This window comes from Neophocaena asiaeorientalis, unplaced genomic scaffold (genome assembly GCF_003031525.2).
Source record: "Neophocaena asiaeorientalis asiaeorientalis breed wild unplaced genomic scaffold, Neophocaena_asiaeorientalis_V1.1 scaffold388, whole genome shotgun sequence".
Classification (NCBI taxonomy): Eukaryota; Metazoa; Chordata; class Mammalia; order Artiodactyla; family Phocoenidae; genus Neophocaena; species Neophocaena asiaeorientalis.
Window position 1 is genome coordinate 4,684,674 of NW_020172738.1, and position 19,615 is coordinate 4,704,288.

General features: G+C 41.9%; 1 protein-coding gene across 1 annotated transcript in view; it reads left to right on the forward strand.

Annotated features, from left to right (window-relative positions):
• The window catches only part of COL4A4 (collagen type IV alpha 4 chain), a 138,423-nt gene that overhangs the window by 17,681 nt on the left and 101,127 nt on the right, over positions 1-19,615 (forward strand). Inside the window, exons 3-4 of the mRNA XM_024740605.1 lie at positions 1,646-1,688; positions 9,244-9,321. Of these exons, the coding sequence (XP_024596373.1) occupies positions 1,646-1,688; positions 9,244-9,321 (121 nt within the window). The remainder of the gene's footprint in view (positions 1-1,645; positions 1,689-9,243; positions 9,322-19,615) is intronic.

A 19,615-nucleotide genomic window follows, 5' to 3' on the forward strand; every position in this document is an offset into this window, starting at 1 on the left:
CTCTGCCTACAGCCTTTTGGGCACGTTATCCAACATTTCTGAGTCAGTTTGCTCTGGTGTAAAATGTGGAAAAACCTACCCTGCCTACAATTTTAATGAGACTATATATACGGAGGCCAAAATTGCTATAAGATGTAACCTGTCCTTATTTACAAATGTCCAAAGTGATAACGACCTGATTAAACAACCGTTGTTGTAAATACTTTTTGATTTAAAACAGTTTATTCCCTCTATTTAACACGTCTTTCCCCTTTTTCTTTTCTGATTTACTCCATTACTACACTGAAATGCCACCCTGGCCTATACTGGAATTGTCATGAATTCCAAGAGAAGGGTCGTGGAGAAGGGGGACTTTAGTGTGGAGGCCAGTGAGTGTGGGCCGGACCCACTCCCAGACTCCCATCTCCTAGCCTGGGTCTCACGCAGAGGCATGGCTCTGTAGGTTTCTGTAATGCTTATCAGCATCTCAGTGCAAGAAGAAGGAGCCGAGGATGGAGAAATAAGCCTCCTTTGGACAGGAGGTTTCAGAGGGGAGAAGGCTCTACACGAAAAAAGGGCCAAGGGTGGCAGAGAAATCACAGCCCGAGTCTGGGCCCCCGTTCTCCTCTCATCCAAGCTCTGTTTTAAGGATTCAGTGCGATGATGGATGTGGAAGCTCTTGGACAATCATAAGGCCGAGGCAGACATATGCAGTTTCGAGTGGTTGTCCTAGTCCCTCCAGGCTGCTGTGACACGTACCATCGACTGGGGGGCTTATGAGCAATGCACATTTATTTCTCACAGTTCTGGAGGCTGACAGTCTGAGATCCGGGTATTAGCATGGGCGTGTTTTTGTGAGGACGCTCTCCTGGGTTGCAGACTGCTGGCTACTCATCGTATCCTCACATGGGAGAAGGACTGAGAGAGAGCTCTCCAGGTCCTTTTAGAAGGGGAATAATCCCATTCACAAGGACTGCACCCTCATGACCTAATACTCCCCAAGGCCCCACCTCCTAATACTATCACAAGGGGGTTAGGATTTCAACATATGAATTGGGGTAGGACACACACATTCAGTCTTTCTTTGGTTGCATCTTTCCTGTTAAAATTTCTCTATAATAATGATGTTACCCCAGTTGGATTTCTGCCTCACTTATAAGACCCTGAACTACCTAACTCTCCCCTGACTTGTTCGTATTGTTTCCCAAACCGTCTCCCCAGTCCGGTTAGGAGACCTTCTTCCATCCTCCCTCCTTCCGGCTGGTTCCACTTAACAGCATCCAGGATACACTAGTCTTTGCAGCAGTTCCTGGACAAGGCTGCCTCCTTCCAGCTCTCCTCTAGTTTTCATTATGAGAGTCGTCTCCCTCCAATCATCCGTCCATCCAGGTCTCACCTTCCAAGTGTCCCCACCGCACCCAGCACAATGAGGACCACACCAAAGGTTGTGAGTACTTGACTGATTAAAAGGAGGAAATGTAGTGATGATATCCAGAGAGAGCATAACATTTATCTTGTCACTTGTGACAATCAACTGGCAACAGTAGCCTTATTGGAAACTAAAAAAAAAGGTTTCTGGAGTTAATTCTTGTGTTCTTTTTCTTTTTAGTTTGTTTTGCATTAAAACCAGCAGTTTAAGTTAATCTGCGTTTTTGCTTTTTCGTAGGTTGCTTGTACTTCTTCTCTTTTCTGTGCAACATGCGTACGGGGTAAGTCCATTAATGAGCTCTGATTGCATGTTGAAAATTCACTGTATTGAATGAATCATTTTTATTATACTTTTTTAACCATTTTTAAAAATGCAAGTATAGTTAATTTACAGTATTGTGTTAGTTTCAGGTGTACAGCAAAGTGATTCTGTTTATCTATCTATATCTTGATTCTTTTCCATTATAGTTTATTACAAGATATTTAATATAGTTCCCTGTGCTATACAGTAGGTCCCTGTTGCTTATCTATTTTATATATAGTAGTGTGTATATGTTAATCCCAAACTCCTAATTTATCCTTCCCCTCCTTTCCCCTTTGGTAATCATAAGTTTGTTTCCTGTGTCTGTGAGTCTATTTCTGTTTTGTAAATAAATTCATTTGTATCATTTTTTTTAGATTCCACATATAAACGATATCATATATTTGTCCTTCTCTGGCTTATTTCACTTAGTATGATAATTTCTAGGTCCATCCATATTGCTGCAAATGGCATGATTTCATTCTTTTTTATGGCTAAACTGGATAAATACCCAGAAGTGGGATTTCAGGATCACATGGTAACTCTATTTTCAGTTTTTTAAGGAACCTCCATACTGTTCCTCATAGTGCCTGAACCAATTTATATTCCCACTAGCAGTGTAGGAGGGTTCCCTTTTCTCCACACCTTCTCCAGCATTTATTATTTATAGACTTTTTTTTTTTTTTTTTGCATTAGCAGTATTGAGCATCTTTTCATGTGCCTCTTGGCCATCTGTATGTCTTCTTTGGAGAAATGTCTATTTAGGTCTTTTACCCGTTTTTTATTTGGTTGTTTGGCTTTTTTTAATATTAAGCTGTATGAGCTGTTTGTGTATTTTGGAAATTAATCCCTTATCAGTAGCATCATTTGCAAATATTTTCTCCCAGTCCATAAGTTGTCTTTTCATTTTGTTTATGGTTTCTTTTGCTTTGAAAAAGATTTTAAGTTTAATTAGGTCAAATTTGTTTATTTTTGTTTTTATTTCCATTACCCTAGGAGACAGATCCAAAAAAATTTTGCTGCAATTTATGTCAAAGGGTGTTTTGCCTGTGTTTTCCTCTGGGAGTTTTATAGTATCCTATCTTACATTTAGGTCGTTAATCCATTTTTTTTTTTAACATCTTTATTGGAGTATAATTGCTTTACAGTGGTGTGTTAGTTTCTGCTTTACAACAAAATGAATCAGTTATATATATACATATGTTCCCATATCTCTTCCCTCTTGCGTCTCCCTCCCACCCACCCTCCCTATCCCACCCCTCCAGGTGATCACAAAGCACCGAGCTGATCTCCCTGTGCTATGCGGCTGCTTCCCACTAGCTATCTACCTTACGTTTGGTAGTGTATATATGTCCATGCCTCTCTCTTGCTTTGTCACAGCTTACCCTTCCCCCTCCCCATATCCTCAAGTCCACTCTCTAGTAGGTCTGTGTCTTTATTCCTGTCTTACCCCTAGGTTCTTCATGACATTTTTTTTTCTTAGATTCCATATATATATGTGTTAGCATATGGTATTTGTCTCTCTCTTTCTGACTTACTTCACTCTGTAAGACAGACTCTAGGTCTATCCACCTCATTACAAATAGCTCAATTTCGTTTCTTTTTATGGCTGAGTAATATTCCATTGTATATATGTGCCACATCTTCTTTATCCATTCATCCGATGATGGACACTTAGGTTGTTTTCATCTCCGGGCTATTGTAAATAGAGCTGCAGTGAACATTTTGGTACATGACTCTTTTGGAATTATGGTTTTCTCAGGGTATATGCCCAGTAGTGGGATTGCTGGGTCATATGGTAGTTCTATTTGTAGTTTTTTAAGGAACCTCCATACGGTTCTCCACAGTGGCTGTATCAGTTTACATTCCCACCAACACATTAATCCATTTTGAGTTTATCTCTGTATATGATGTTAGAGAATGTTCTAATTTCATTCTTTTACATATAGCTATCCAGTTTACCCAGCACCACTTATCAAAGAAACTGTCTCTTCTCTGCTGTATATTCTTGCCTCTTTTGTTGTAGAGTAATTGACCATAGTACATGGTTTTATTTCTGGGCTTTCTATCCTGTTCCATTGATGTTTATGTGTTTTTGTGCCAGTACCATACTGTTTTGATTACTGTAGCTTTGTAGTATAACCTTAATTCAATTCAGGGAGCGTGTTTCCTCCAGGTCCGTTCTTCTCAAGATTGTTTTGGCTATTTGGGGTCTTCTGTGTTTCCATACAAATTAAAATTTTTTTTGTTCCAGTTCTGTGAAAAATGCAATTGGTAAATCGATAGCGATTGCATTGAATCTGTAGATTTCCTTGGGTAGTATAGTTATTTTGACAACATTGATTCTTTCAATCCAAATACATAGTATATCTTTCCATCTGTTTGTGTCATCTTTGATTTCTTTCATCAGTGTCTTATAGTTTTCAGAGTACAGGTCTTTTGCCTCCTTAGGTAGGTTTAGTCATAGGTATTTTTTTTCTTTTTGATGTTATGGTAAATGGGGTTGTTTCCTTAATTTCTCTTTCTGATATTTCATTGTTAATGTATAGGAATGCAAGAGATTTCTGTACATTAATTTTGTATCCTGCAACTTTACCAGATTCATTGATGAGCTCTAGTAGTTTTCTGGTAGCATCTTTAGGATTTACTATGTGTAGTATCATGTCATCTCTGCAAACAGTGACAGTTTTACTTCTTTTCCAACTTGGATTCCTTTCATTTCTTTTTCTTCTCTGATTGCCAGGACTTTCAGAACTATGTTGAGTGTAAGTGGTGAGAGTGGACATCCTTGTCTTGTTCCTGATCTTAGAGGAAATACTTTCAGGTTTTCACCATTGAGTATGATGTTAGCTGTGGGTTTGTCATATGTGACCTTTATTACGTTGAGGTATGTTCCCTCTATGCCCACTTTCTATAGAGTTTTTTTTTTATCATAAATCGTTGTTGAATTTTATCAAAGGCTTTTTCTGCCTCTATTGAGATGATCATATGGTTTTTATTCTTCAGTTTGTAAATGTGGTATATCACATTTGCAGATATTGAAAAATCCGTGCATCCCTGGAATAAATCCCACTTGATCATGGTATATGATCCTTTTAATGTATTGTTGGAGTTGGTTTGCTGGTATTTTGTTGAGGATTTTTGCCTCTGTGTTCATCAGTGATATTGTCCTATAATTTTCTTGTTTTGTGATATCTTTGTCTGGTTTTGGTATCAGGGTGATGGTGACCTTATAGAATGAGTTCAGAAGTGTTCCTTCCTCTACAATTTTTTGGAATAGTTTCAGAAAGTTAAGTGTCAGCTCGTCTCTAAATGTTTGGTAGAATTGGCCTGTGAAGCCATCTGGTCCTGGACTTCTGTTTGTTGGGAGTTTTTAAATCACACATGCAATTTCAGTACTTGTAATTAGTCTGTTCATATTTTCTATTTCTTCCTGGTTCAGTCTTGGCAGATTGTATCTTTCTAAGAATTTGTTCATTTCTTATAGATTGTCCATTTTATTGGCATATAGTTGCTTGTAGTAGTCTCTTATGATCCTTTGTATTTCTGCAGTGTCAGTTGTAACTTCTCCTTTTTCATTTCTGATTTATTGATTTGATCCCTCTCCTTTTTTTCTTGATGAGTCTGGCTAAAGGTTTATCAATTTTGTTTACCTTTACAGAGAATGAGCTTTTAGTTTCATTGATCTTTTCTCTTGTGTTCTAGTCTCTATTTCATTTATTTCTGCTCTGATCTTTGTGATTTATTTCCTTCCTTTATGATGAAAACCTTTGGGTTTTGTTCATTCTTCTTTCTTTATTATACTTTTAAACAATTCACTCTCTGGGATTATTCTCTCATCTGTAAAAATGAAGTGTTGGTTTCAAGTGTAAGGTTTCTTTTATATTCTACAGTTAAGACTGATTACCAAATTGCATAGATATTAGAGATTTTTTTTTGTTTTATAATATAACCCTTTCTTCAAAACTTTTTTCAGAGTGGGCAGGAAGCAGCCGGGCCATTACAAGATTAAATCAAGAAGTATAAGATTAAATTTGAACGTTTTAATTCTGGAGAAGGATAAGCCTAGAACATTCCGTAATAAGCCCTCTTTCTTCTGCCTCCTCTCTAGAGAATCTAAGTTATTAAACCCAACTTCAGACATTTCTAGGAAGTCCTACTAGAGGCAGCCTTTAGTCAGGTTCATCTTGAGAAAGCCAGACTGGTTTAAATCACGCTAGTGAACACACGTCTGTCTATCCGTCCGCTAGCTTGGATCCACCCGATCCAACTTCGGTGATTTCAAGTTATCATAGGTCTTTGCAGAGTGAATCAAAATAGAAAGTTGCCATGCGTTCTCCTTTCCCTTTTAGTCAGGAGCAAAAGCACATGCATTAAAGAATAGGATGCCCTAGGTTTTTGGCTTTGCCATTGATTCATCTCTTAACCTATTCAAGACTCAGTTTTCTCCTGTGGGAAGTGGGCATGATAAAATTTGCCCAACTTAGTTCACAGGCATTTCAGAGAATCACCTCAAATAATGAACAGAAACATACTGAAATATTTGTGTGTGAATTATTTTTTCTCTTATCTGACTTTTCTAAGTTTCTTTTGTATTACATTCTTTTTTTTCTATTACAAAAGTCTACAGAGCACTAAATTTTACTTCCTTTGTTACTTATGTCTCACATAAGTGCATATAACTCCTGAACCAAAGATTATTCTATCCTGGACCTTCCTACCAAATTCTGGTATGCGAAGATTCTAGAGATTTCACACAGAGAGTGGCTATACTGTAGGTGGGTTTTAAAGGTAGAGAAATAAATTGATGCAATCTCTATTAAAGGCAATTTGGCATTATCTATCAGGATTTTAAATGCACATGCCTGTTGACATAGCAATTTCCCTTTTTGGAATTTATCATACATATTTATTCTGACTTATGCATAAAGGTATATGCACAAGAATATTAGTTTAAAGGTAGTGTTTGATAGCAAAAAAGGGAGATAATGAAATGACCATCAATAAGGACTGATTAAATAGTACTTTGTTTGGTGGATAGTCGTATGTATTAATTCAGAATGATTAAGTGAGAAAAGCAAGGTACAAAGAAATATACCATTTGGGTAAAAATAAAACAAGGACAAAAATCACCAAAAGTGTGTGTGTGTGTGTGTGTGTGTGTGTGTGTGTGTGTGTGATCATTGTGTAAATATGCTCATAAATGCCCAGACACGGGTTTGAAGAGAGCGATTACCTTTAGGGGAGGGAGCCGGGGGCCAGAGTTGGAAGATAAAATGTCTTTTTTCCATTACACTATTTTGTACTGTTTGAATTATCATGTGCATATGTTATTTGTTTTGCCAAAAAAACCCAATAAAAGTAAAAAATGCAAGACTGATTACTAATCTGGAAGTTAGTAAAATATTTTCTTTAACTTTCTATGCAACAAGTATTTGTTTAAAAATATCTGAGATAAAATAGTGACTTTTCTTCTCTTTGAAGAAGAATGACACTGGTTTTTGAGAATGCCACTGTATTCCCAGTGAATGTGGTTTATATTTTGGATGTTGACTTGTCTGAGATATTGTCTTGATCTCTTTTTAATGGGATTATACAATCTGTTTCTGAGGTGCAGTTTCTTCCTCTATAAATGCCCCCCCCTTTAAAGTGATGTTTTTGGGGATATGTCTGATGTAGAAGAACTTTGTAGGGACTAAAATCACCTCGCTTTTTTCTTTTATTGGTCCAAGTCAAAGCTTTACATGTGTTCCTTTATTAGAATTCTGCTAATCTACTTTAAACTGATTCTTGTCTGAAATTTAATTTTGCTACAAACATCTCAATGATGCTTGGCACAATTAAGTTAAAAAAAAACAAACTTGCCTTTATTTTCAAGCCATCTAATCAACTGACCTTCTTTTTTCTCTGGTTATTTTGATATTTCACTGAACACATAGTAATGAATCCCAACCTTAAATGAACCCAAGTGTTCAGCCTAGTTATTTTAAGTGCTTTCATGCTGTCCTGACCTGGCCCTGAGCGTTTAAAAAATTGTTTTTACCTAATCAGGGTTTTGAACTTATTGTTTCTGCATTTATAGATAACAGGGTTCCTCAAAATTCGAGAGGCATATGTTTCTGAAACTTCAAATACGTTTTTTTTAAACTTAAATTATCTAATTGCTTGGCTCATGTCAAGGTTCGAATTTTTATATACTTTTAATGACCCATAAGCATTATGTTTATAAAGATGTCCTTTTTATTCATGCTTAAGTTAAAGATTTTTTATTGTGTCTGCACATACTTTTCAAGAAAAAAGAGGTCTTAATTGTATGATTGAAAAGAGAAATGAATGCTGCGTAGACTCCTTTCCCTCCCATCACATATACATTCATATGTATACATTTGTGTATTTCATGTGTACATACGTATATTCATGTATATTTATGTACATAAGTATGTTTGTATATTTATGTATATATATCTTCTATCAGAACTGTACATATTGGTTCAGTTGTTTTATGTTTCCCCGTTATATGTTGGTCTAAAGGCTAAAGTCTACAGTGTTGTTAGTTTTAAGAGAGCTATCGGTTATAGAAGCATGTGGTCCTGTCCACACCTTCGACTCCTGGCACCGAGAGCTGCTTTACCACATCCTCCCTCTCAACATGCACCCCTGTCTGTGAACAAATGCTCAGTGCATTTTCACTGCAGGTGCATGATGCTGGCTGTCGTTAAGGATCTACTTATGGAAACAGTTCCCCTGGGACTGCTGTATTGAAGTGACTGATGACTCACCATATACACAGAATTTGTGAGAAAAAGGGGCTGATTCTTCCCACGGGGCGTGCGTGCGTGTGCGTGTGTGTGTGTTAAAGTTAAGACAAGATGCGACTGTGGGGTCGTTCTCTAAAGAGAGTTGAAGAAAAGCTAGCTAAAAGTGGGGAAAGTGCTCAAATTATTCAAGTCCAAGAGCTTTCTGGTTGAGACACACATTAGAGGGAGCCATCCTGGAGTATTGGCAAATTGTAGGAAGAATAAGTTTAATCCGAGTCCAAGGCTATGACTGCAGTTCTGACCCAGGAGGGCCTCCCTGTGGGACACATACCCTAGCTGATCTTGGAGGTAAAGTAAGAGGGTCTTATTGAAAAAAAGCCAAGCTTATAATTTAAACTTGACACCACTGTGGTGTCTGGTTGTGTACACAACTACATAGTTAACATCCTAAGATTGTTCACAACTTGGTAAACGAAATCTTACCGAGAGAGAGATTGCAGAAGATTCCGATTAAAGCAGAGTAGCTTCAGAAGGAGTTTTTTTTTAATCCTGGCTCACATAAACTTTTATCCTGCTCACATAACCATCAACTCTTTTATTATCAAGCCACAATGTAAGTGTTTTGCCTTTTTATATATCAATATTAGTCTTTTCACAGTTTCAGAGGTAAAATTATACTGTGACATTCTCATGAGTTAGATAAACCAACAGTGCTTGTTATAAGGTATATACCATGTACCCATCGAGGTAAACTAAAGCAGATTATTCACTTTCTAGGGTGGAAAGAAGTTTATTGGTCCCTGCGGGGGAAGAGATTGCTCTCTTTGCCAGTGCTTTCCTGAAAAGGGGTCTCGGGTAAGTGATATAAAAATCAGCATGGGAAATGGGAGCGGGAAACGGGAAATTACTAATCAAAGGGCATAAAGCTTCAGTTACGCAAGATGAATAAGTTCTAGAAATCTTCCGTCCAACGTTCTACCCACTCTCAGCAATAATGTTTTGTTCACTTAAAATTTTGTAGAATCACCTTGTACAGAAAGGATCCTGGTGCAAATGGTCCATGCCGGGTCGCCATTATTGATATTCGTGTTGTATATCAACATTTTAAAGGCTCTGTCTGAGAAATTCTGCAGTGTGTTAAAAAGAAAAACAACCTACTTAACTTTGTTTAAAGTAGTGTTTCCAGACATTTGACCACATGACTCTTTTTTGGACAGCACCTATTAAAATCCCGTGGAATAGTGTTCCGTAATCGAAGTGAGAGCTGCATTTATCATGTACTTCTTATGTGCCAGGCACTGTCCTATGTGCTCAAAATGCTTTAGCTCACTGATCCCACACAACAACTCTCTTCCCATCTTACGGTACCATCTGTGCAGTGTCGAAGACTTCAGCACAGAGCAATTAAGTCCACCCAGGACGGTGCTCTTGATGACTACACCCGATTCTCTGCCCGGAGATGCACAGTAACCCTTACGGTATATAGGGTCTCTTACACATTTATTTATGAACCTCTCTCATATATTCTGACCGCAGCAGTTGGCAGGCACTAACTCATCTGTGCTGGAGTATTAGATCAAACCATCCTCTTGATTAAAAATACTTCCACAATCTTCCAAGAAAAGAGTATGTTTCAGAAGTTTTGGACAGTTTTTGAGTCAGATCAGTGATCGTTTTGAAACATGTCCAAATCGATCCCACAGGGCTGTGTGTAACACTCAAAAAACACAAATCAGTCAAGATGAGTCAACAAGGAGGTGAAATGTTACCTTTCTGAGAGAAAGGACCATTTTTTCTCCCACAGCATTGCTTTATCGTCACACGAGTTGTGTGACACATGTGCAGGTCCTTCGTTGTGTTCTTGCTGTAAGCAGCTACCTTGCTGAGCTGAAGTTATGGCAGATCGCTTTCTACTTAAATGGATTTGTTTCTTCTTCAATAAAATTTTGGTGATCAGAATTTATCTCGAGCTTTTCCCAGCCACTTTCATGATACAATTTAAAAACTGCATTTCCAGGAAACAAAGTTAGGACCCTAAAAAAGAGCAGAAGTGCTTTAGCTTTTTTCATGTCAATGGACACAATACTCAGGAAAAAAGCCTGGCGTTTGTGTGAGGTTGTCCCTATAAACGTGCCAAGATTTTAAGACCCTTTGAGCTTGAGGCCCAAGAAAAATGTAGTGATCAGCTCCGTGGCAGGAATGGGATGGGGACACCACAAAACAAAGAGGGACAGTTGTTTTCATGAAGTTGTTTTGATGAAGCCGGCTAGGTGTGGTCCTCTGATTTAATGATGTCGAGACATTTTTTTTTTTTTGCTGTCACAGCTGGATGGAGGGGGTGCTACTGGTTCTAGTGAGTCACAGCCATGGATGCTCTTCAATATCTACAATGCACAGGACGGCCCCACATGAAAGAACTGAAAGAACTAGCCATCCTCAAACGCCAGTAGTGCCGAGGTTGAGAAACCCTGCTTTAATCCTACAGCAACTCTCTGAGGCCAGTAGGATTATTACCAATATTTCCATTGGTCAGTACAAGGAATCTGGATTTACAAGAATTTTAAATCACTTGCTAGTATGTGGAAGAGGCAGGAACCACCTCCTGGTATTTGGTCTCAGCCCCCGAGTTTGCCCCGTGATCAATGAGAAGAGGATTACACTCAGGTTCAAACACCAGTTTTAGCCCTAACTTTTGGGAGCCCTCGTGGTGGCTTGAATCTGCCCAAGCCCCAGTTTCCTCTGCCCAGTTTTCTCCTATTTACCTGCCTGGCGCTTTGTCTTCTGTGTCCTTGGGCCCTAAAACCATCGTAAGCATTTGCACGTGTAGAGGATGCTCTGTCTCTCCCTTCACACAGTCTTCAGCGCCGTGGGTCAGGAGGGCTCACGGGGGTGGGCTGCGCCCCGCCCCGCTGTCTGCGTCCCTGCTTCTGGGTGGTCAGGGAGAGCTGTGTGCGGAGCACCGCCAACCTCTGCCCTTCCCGGCACAGACGGGTCCTTTGTGACAGCACAGGTCGCTGGTGATGTTTTCCAGCTAAGAATTTGGGAACGTGGCTTGTGCATACCCGGCAGGTGGTTTGGAGGCGACCAGCCGACTCGCACATCATCTCTCGAGCCGCCGTGACAGCTCAAGGTGCACTATAAAGACAGGAACGTACCGAATTCCGAGGGTTGAGGCTCTGCCCGAGGCGGCATAGCCCGTGAGTGGAACAGCCAGGCCTTCCTAAGAAGGAAATGATTCCTCTCGTGTGGTCGAATGGCTGAGTGAGTGGTTTGTTCAGCCCCAAATCAAAACTGCTGTGTCTGCAGCGAGGGTTGGGTGCCAGGCTGGGTGAGGGTTTCAACTGGAGATGGAAGCTGGGGTTTGAGGGGGAGTTGGGATGCATCAAAGGGCAGGTGCCAAGGGGGGGCTCCCTCATCTCACCCGCTGTACCGCTGGAGGCTCACAGCCCAGCCTCAACATGTGTTCTCATCAGTAATCACTGTGACCTCCCGTTGGACCATCTCCTGCTGCATCAGCTGGGCCACTCACTCTCCCTTGAACATAATCTAAATATTCCCACTCCTCTACCTTTTTATTTTTTTAGAAGAATAATTATAGTAGTTTTTATTGTAATATTCATGTATGCTTATTATAGACCATTTAGATAATACTGGAAAACTAGAAGGCACAACATAAATCATCCATGGATTCACTACGAGGAAGCAATCACTCAATATTTATTAATTTTTTGACACACCACCTCTACCCTTTTCTGGAAAGCCTTCCCACTTCCACTCGGCCTCCATCTTGAGCCCTCCTCAAAGGAGCTCAGAAGAGACGCTGCCCCCATAAGGCCTCCTGCCTGTCCCAGCTGGTGTGGATGGGTCCCCCTGTGTGAACCTGCTTCCCTTCCATGATGCTTCTCATACCCTGACCTCTGCTTGGGTTCGAGTGTGGCTATGTCTGACCCTCTTGATTAGATTGTCAGCCCGTGCTCCTTAAAGGGGGCTGTGTGGACATGTGCGAAATGTTTATGCTGGCTCCCGGCCCATCATGGATGCTCTAGAAATAGAAGTTGCCTATGTTTGTTTCTCCTCTTTGAGAGATGGGGGTCCTTTTTTGGTATTTCTTTGAGGTGATCACAGCAGATGGCACCTAACAGGTAGTTAATAAATACACATAAATCAATAACTTAAAATTCAGAGTTCAGCCTGGACAGGATTTGGGAGCCTGAGCTGGTGGCCACATGCAGCATGTATGTGGGGACACCCACCAAGTCCAAGGGAAACGGGAACGGAATTAGTGGTAAGTCTTTCCCTCCCGTGTCTTTTTTTCCCACACACAACATGTAAACCTGGTAGTAAGTGACCATCTCACAGAGTTCAGATTTTCTTGGAATTTCAGGTAGGGCCAGAAATAAGCACTTCGAGCCACAGAAAGGAGCATGACCGTTGCTGTACTCAGATCTTTTAAAGGTTCAGTAGCATCCTGCATTCTCAGTGTGGGACACTGGGGATCACCCCTTTGGTCTTTTTGGTTTTCAGAGCCCTCACCTGGGAAATAAGGGTTTGTGCTGGAGGGCTGGTCCTGTCCCTCCCAGCCCTAACACCCTGTGGTTCTGTGATGTGCGGCACGACTTTTCACATGTGACAGCGATTTAATGGCTTCCAAAATACTTTGTGACTCTGCCTAACGTTTACCCAAGCATCATTATGGTCCCTCTTTAAGGATATGAATGAGGTGGACTTGGGCAGGATTTTAAATTATTCTTTATCTGTTTCAAGGGAAGAATCTCTGTTTCTTTGATGGAGGTCTTCTTGTAGGGAAAATTACATGTCTTCATAGACTAGGATGGGACCTTTTGTAAGTTCTGCTTTAGTAACTAGTTTGATAATAAAGACACCTTCTATACTTTTTTCCAGAATAAAGTATATTTGTATTGTTTTCCATTCAAGGGCGTCTAGTAACTGTTAAGTCAATAGAACTTTACAGTTTGGTAGCTTTATACACAAGAAGGTCAAATGGCTTAAAACTCAAGGCCTGTCTTAGTTTTTTTTGGTTTGAAAACCAAAATCACATCAGCAAACCAGTCTTTCCTTTGGGACTTTTAAATCACTAAAGTATATACAAGTATCTTTCCTGCAATTTCATTCACTTGTCCCTCACACTCCTAAGAGCTTGCATTCCATTATAAAAATGGAATTTCCTTGGGTAGTTTTAACTGTTGATAACATTTTTCATATCATTAAATTTTTTGCACACAAAGTTCTAGAATTCAACCTCTTTATCACTCACACAGCTGCGTTCTGGTACACTGTCTAACTGTAGCCTGATAAATGGTTCAGAGCAATTATTTTCATGTCCCAAAGTTTGCGTTAAGTCAATTATATTACATTTTGATAGAAGCAAGTTCCAGTGACAGCGGAGAAGTTGGCAGATTTGGTCTGTCACCACCCCTTCGTGTTTTGGTTTTGATTTCTTCTTTTTCTTGCTGCTTCTTTCTCCTCCAAGCGCCAACTCCCTAGCTCATTGTGTCTATACTGGAGAATTCTCTGATAGATGCTGACACACTCAGCGGCCTTCAGGGGACAGCAGGTGACCTGAGTGAGGGGCCCTGGGAAGGGGCCTCAGCCTTGGGGACTATATGAGGAGCAGAGCAGGGTGCTTGTCATGTAAAGGCATCAGAATTCAGAATTAAACAAACAAACAAACATAGTGCCTAACAATTAAACAAATTTCCTGGTAGAATTCAACCCGCCACGTGCCAGCTTGTAACTGGTTTAGCTTGTTAAAGTGTTCTCCTTGTCATGAATATGAAGCTTAAATTTTGAAGAATGGAAAACTTGCAGAAGTTGAAAGAATGAATCTTTTATGTCAGTGCATGAGGAAGTATTTCTGAACAGGGTATGGGAGACCTGGGTGGGTAGAGGGGGGATATATGCCTATCACTTTATATTATTTGGCCTATTAGCTGTCACTAATAGCTGATATCTATGCAGAGGAATAACTCCAACTAATTAACATGGCTTTCAGCGTGCTTGACAATCTGTCTCTTTAGATCCAGCGTTTGTGCTTGAAAAAGGAGAGAAAGCAAGCTCATATCTGCCTGCTACTTTCATTAAATAACTTGCCAGGTCAAGTGTACAAAACCTCACTGAGGAATCCTGGTTGCAGAGGATGTCTGAAGGTAGATTTTGGCATCTCTGCCCCAGTCAGTCACCTCATTAAACGGGCAGTGATTTGCAGCCTGAACCCTTGGTCTCCCGTGTGGAGTTCAATCCCATAGCAACGATGATTGCTGAGCTCTGCGACCCAGTGTGGACCGTGGCCAGGCGGGCGCAGAGCTCAGCAAATGTGGGGCTAGGCTGAACTTGAGAGGATCAAGGTCATTACCAAAGTGGAGTCAGCCTTTGTTGTTGGTGAGAAATAAGGTGCATCTCAAAGCAGGGCGTATTCCACGCAGGAACACAGGGAGTGGTGTTTGTAATTCTGAGAATACCTCTCTAGTGCAAAGGTAGCCTCCGACTAAACTAGTTGAAATGCTGAATTACAGAGTTTTTAGGAAAGAAAAGTGTACTTCTCCTTTCAAATACCATTTTCAATAAGTTGCCAAGAACTCCCCAGGGAAACATATGTCTCCAAGGTGCTCTTTTGCCACTCCTCTGTCATACATATATGAACTTGCAGTTCACTCAGCAAATAAACATTCATTCATTCAGCAAACAGCCGTTGAGCATTCACCGTGTGCCAGGCATCTGACGAGGCTGTGAGGCCTCGGGGATAAAGAGGACAGTCCCTGTGGCCTGGAGCTCGGGTTCCAGCAGGAGAGACAGATTCACCTCCCAGCCGTTATTTCTGGGTGCCTGATGAGTGCCAGGCGTGGGGTGGTCTAGGTGCTCGGGATGCATCAGGGAAGAGGACAGACGAAGATCCTGGTGCCCTCCCCAGGTGGATATTTGGTGCCCTACCTTGATTTTGCACTGGAGCCTGTGCGTGTGGTAGGCAGTGCCGGGGAAGCTTGGACCTGGTGGAACTGGCGGTCAACTAGCAGTGGCCTGGTGGAAGCACGGTGTATTCATTCCTAGGGCTGCTGTAATAATGACCACATATCTATCTGGTGGCTTTAGACAACAGAAATTTATTTTCTCACAAGTTCTAGAGGCCAGAAGTCCACCAGCAGGGTGTCACCATTGCCATACGCTCTCCATAGGCAATAGGGGAGACCCCCATTCCCTGCCTCTTCCAGCCTCTGGTGCTGCTGGAGTTCCTTGGCTTGTGGCTGCATCACTCTCATCTCTGCTTCCGTCTTCACATCAGCTTCTCCTCTGTGTGTGTGTTTCAAATCTTCCTCCATGTCCCTCCACGTCTTATAAGGATACATATAATGGCATTTATACCTAGATAACGCAGGACAAAATCCTCGTCTCAAAATCCTTAACTTTACCACATCGTTTGCCACCTAAGGTGATATGCACGGGTTCTGGGGTTAGGGCGTGCACATATCTTTTTGTGGCCACCCTCCAAACCACTGCAAGTGTTTGGGCAGAGAGAACAGCCCCTACTGAGGCCCTGAATTGAGAAGGAGATGGGGTGGTATGTTTGGTGGACCAAAAGGTGACCGGAAAAGTTTGATCCTGCAGGTGAGGGAGCAAGAGGTAAGGGATGCAGTTGAAAAAGCAGAGATACAGTTTATCCTGAAGAATAAGCAGAGGATTCGAAAGATTTTGGGAAGAGTGGAAACAGGTTGAATTTGCGTTATAAGAAGATCGTTCTGGAAGCTCTTTGGAGAATACAGTGATGGTGGTGCGGGGTGGGAGCAACCTTAGGAAGGACGTCAGGAGGCTGCTGTCGCTGCCCCGGTGGAGGTCACGGTGCCTTAGCAAGGGTGTGGGCGTGGACGTGAGCGTGAGCGTGGGCGGGGTGGGGGAGAGGATGGGTGTCGGAATGTTTGGGAGGCAGACTGGTCAGGAGAAGGAGGCGCCATGCGGGGTTGTCGGGGGGTTAGGGTTAGAGGCGCCCAGGACGCCCAGGGCCGTGAGAGCAGCTGTGTGGGTGGCGGCCTGTGGCCGAGGAGCACGTTTTGGGGGATGGTCCTGAGTCCAGCTTTGCATGTGGACGTGTGGCCGGGGCTCCTGAAGGGCGTCCGGGTGAGCGAGGGAAATAGAGGGGGTGCTCAGAGTTGGATGTCATTGACCCCATAGAGAAAGCGAGAAGAGGGAAGGGCGGCCCAGTGGAGTTGCAGGGGCAATCCCACCCAGCCCGCCTGCCCCCAGAGGAAGGGGAGCCAGCACGGGAGACACAGGCAGGGGAAAACATGGCCAGGGCCAGGGGCAGGGACACCGGGAGAGCAGAGCAAGGAAGAGGGAGGGAGAGACGCCTGGGTTCAAGCTTCTCAGGTGCTGACCAGGGGCTCTCAGCGCTGCCTGTTCCGTTCCCACAGCAGGTGGGCGATGCTGGGCTGATGGTAAACGCTGTTTCTAAAAATGGGAAAACCACTCTTCCATGACCTGGCTCAAGGGGTGGCCTTATTTTTTTTTTATTGAAATATGGTTGATTTACAATGTTTCAGGTGTACAGCAAAGTGATTCAGTTTTATACACACACACACACACACCCCACACACACGTTCTTTTTAAGATTATCTTCCATTTTAGACTATTGCAAGATATTGAATATAGTTCCCTGTGCTATACAGTAGGTGGGGGACCTTATTTATTGATCGGTGGCAAAGCCGTGTCTTCTAGTTCTCAGTGCAGTGTTTTTTTTTCCCACTGCACCAAGCTGCCTCTTAAGAAAACAGCTGATCTTTTTCTTACATTTTGTATCTATGTCATAGGAGATGATGGATGTTCACTCCACTTACTGTGATTCATTATGCTGTACGTCTTTTTTATCTTTTTTGTTTGTTTGTTTGCTGCACCGTGCGGCTTGCAGGATCTTAGTTCCCCGACCAGGGATCGAACCTGGGACTGAGGAATTCCCACTGTTTTACTGAGATATAATTGATACACCACTGTATAAGTTTAAGATGTACAGCATAGGGAATTTCCTGGTGATCCAGTGGTTAGGGCTCCACGCTTTCACTTCTGAGGGCCGGTTCAGTCCCTGGTCAGGGAATTAAAATCCTACAAGCCGTGTGGCATGGCCAAAAAAAAAAAAAAGAACCTGGAAGAAAAAAAAGATACAGAAAATATAGCTTATTAATTAAATAAAAAGACATTAATAAGTGAGTTTTACCTGACTGGTTTGGAAGACCACCTTATTGTCCTGCTTGTGTTTATGAAAAAAAATAGTATTCATTTTACATCCATTAAAAAAAAACACACACAGCTGAAGATCCTGAGTCAGCGTTACTACAGGCTAAACTGACAAATTTATGCCCTCATTGAGTGAGGTGAACTTAAGGTACAAGAAAATACTCTGCCATTGCAGTCCGGTCTCCTTGGATTGTCTACTCTTTGAGTAAAACCTTTTTGTTATTTATTTTATGATCCTTCTAGATCTCCAGCAGTCCTTACATCTGTGATACAAGAGGACCCTGGAGGCACCAGCTCTTTAGCTGCGCATTGATTCCCGTTTGAGGGTTTAAGTGATGTCATAGCGCCACCTAGGGGCTGAACGGTTGAATTTCAGTCAAGTGTTAAAAAGGCAGAGGGGTGCTGCCGAAGGCTTCTTTGTTGATTTTAATAATAAAAGGCCATGAGTATATGTTTAGAATTTATACTGTGTAAGGCAGTAGCCAAGGTGCTGAGGTGGTAATAAAAATTTACACGGATTCCTGGCCTCAAAAATCTTACTGGACGACATCACCCCAAGCAGATATGAAAGTTAAATGCCCAAAACAATAATGGAAAAGAGATGCTGAGCCTATTTAGGTATTATGTTAATTGTTTGAGGGTGGACATGAAAGTTTGTACCAGAGTGAGATTAATAAGGACTAGGGTGAAAAGGGAAGCATGTATGACTCTGCTTGCCCAGGTGGTAGCCAAGTGGCCTTGGGTCACTTGCTTCATCTCTCTGAGGCTCAACTTCCTCATTTCAGAATGAAAAAGTAGATACAGGATGACTTTTTGCTTTAAGGATGTAAGGATTCCATGAGAAGAATGCACAGTGCTGTGTCAGTGCCCAGAATGGAGTAAGTGCTCAGTGAAGGGTACGCTAACATCGTCATCATCATTTTCATCATTGCTGTCATCATAGTTTTGGTTGGAGGAAGGTTGAATTTGAGCTACAGATGGACAAAGGCTGCTATTGCCTCAGGCAAACAGAAGGCGCAAGTGTAATTGGAGCAGAGGGTGTAGGTGTGGACACACAGGGACTAGGGTTGGCTGGGGTGGAGGAAGGTAGACCGTGCTCATTGCAGGTGTTGATGGAAGCAATAACACAGCAAAGGGAAGACTGAAGGTCAGTTGACAGTTACATGTGGAAATGGGGAGGAGACTGGAGTTAGAGAAGCTGGGGAGGCTGGTGCTTGTGTCCCCCACCTGAGATGACCAGACCACGACCCAGGGTCTCCACGGTGGGATGAAAGAAAGACAGACACCTGAGACTTAATTCAAAGAAAGATGTGATAGGCTTGGTCTTGGGACGGAATGGATAAGGAGGGAAAGGGGGATCACCAAAGCTGACAGCTGCGTGGGAAGTTTAAATGATGGAAGGAACCAAGTTGCCATCTGCTGAGTCAGGGAAAAAAAAGGCAGGGAAACTAGTCTGGGATGAGCTCACCTCTGATATGATGAGTGTAAATTTACAGGGAAGAAGATTCAAGGAAGTTTCTAGAAAACAGAGAGGATGGGACTAGAAAGTTAGATTTGAGAACCACAAAAATGGAGGTAACTCATTTGATGAATACTATTGTTTCCCCCCCAAAAAAAACTTCATAAGAGAAAATAAAATACATCAAGATAAAGTGTTTAAAATGTTTACAAATAAGATAAGGCTGGAAGCAGTTGAAATGTCATGGTAGGCAGAGCGTGAGTGTGGTTTAGTGCAGGGACCCTCCATGGTGCCAGGATGACGCCATGGAAGGAGGTGAGGTTTGGAGAGAAACTGACTGATCCAGGTATGAACCCAAGCTCACTAGGCACCTCAGTTTGAGTAAGCTAGACCCCCCTAGGCTTTCCTCATTTCTACAGGGATAAAAATCTCAGTGTTGCTGGTTGGTTTAAG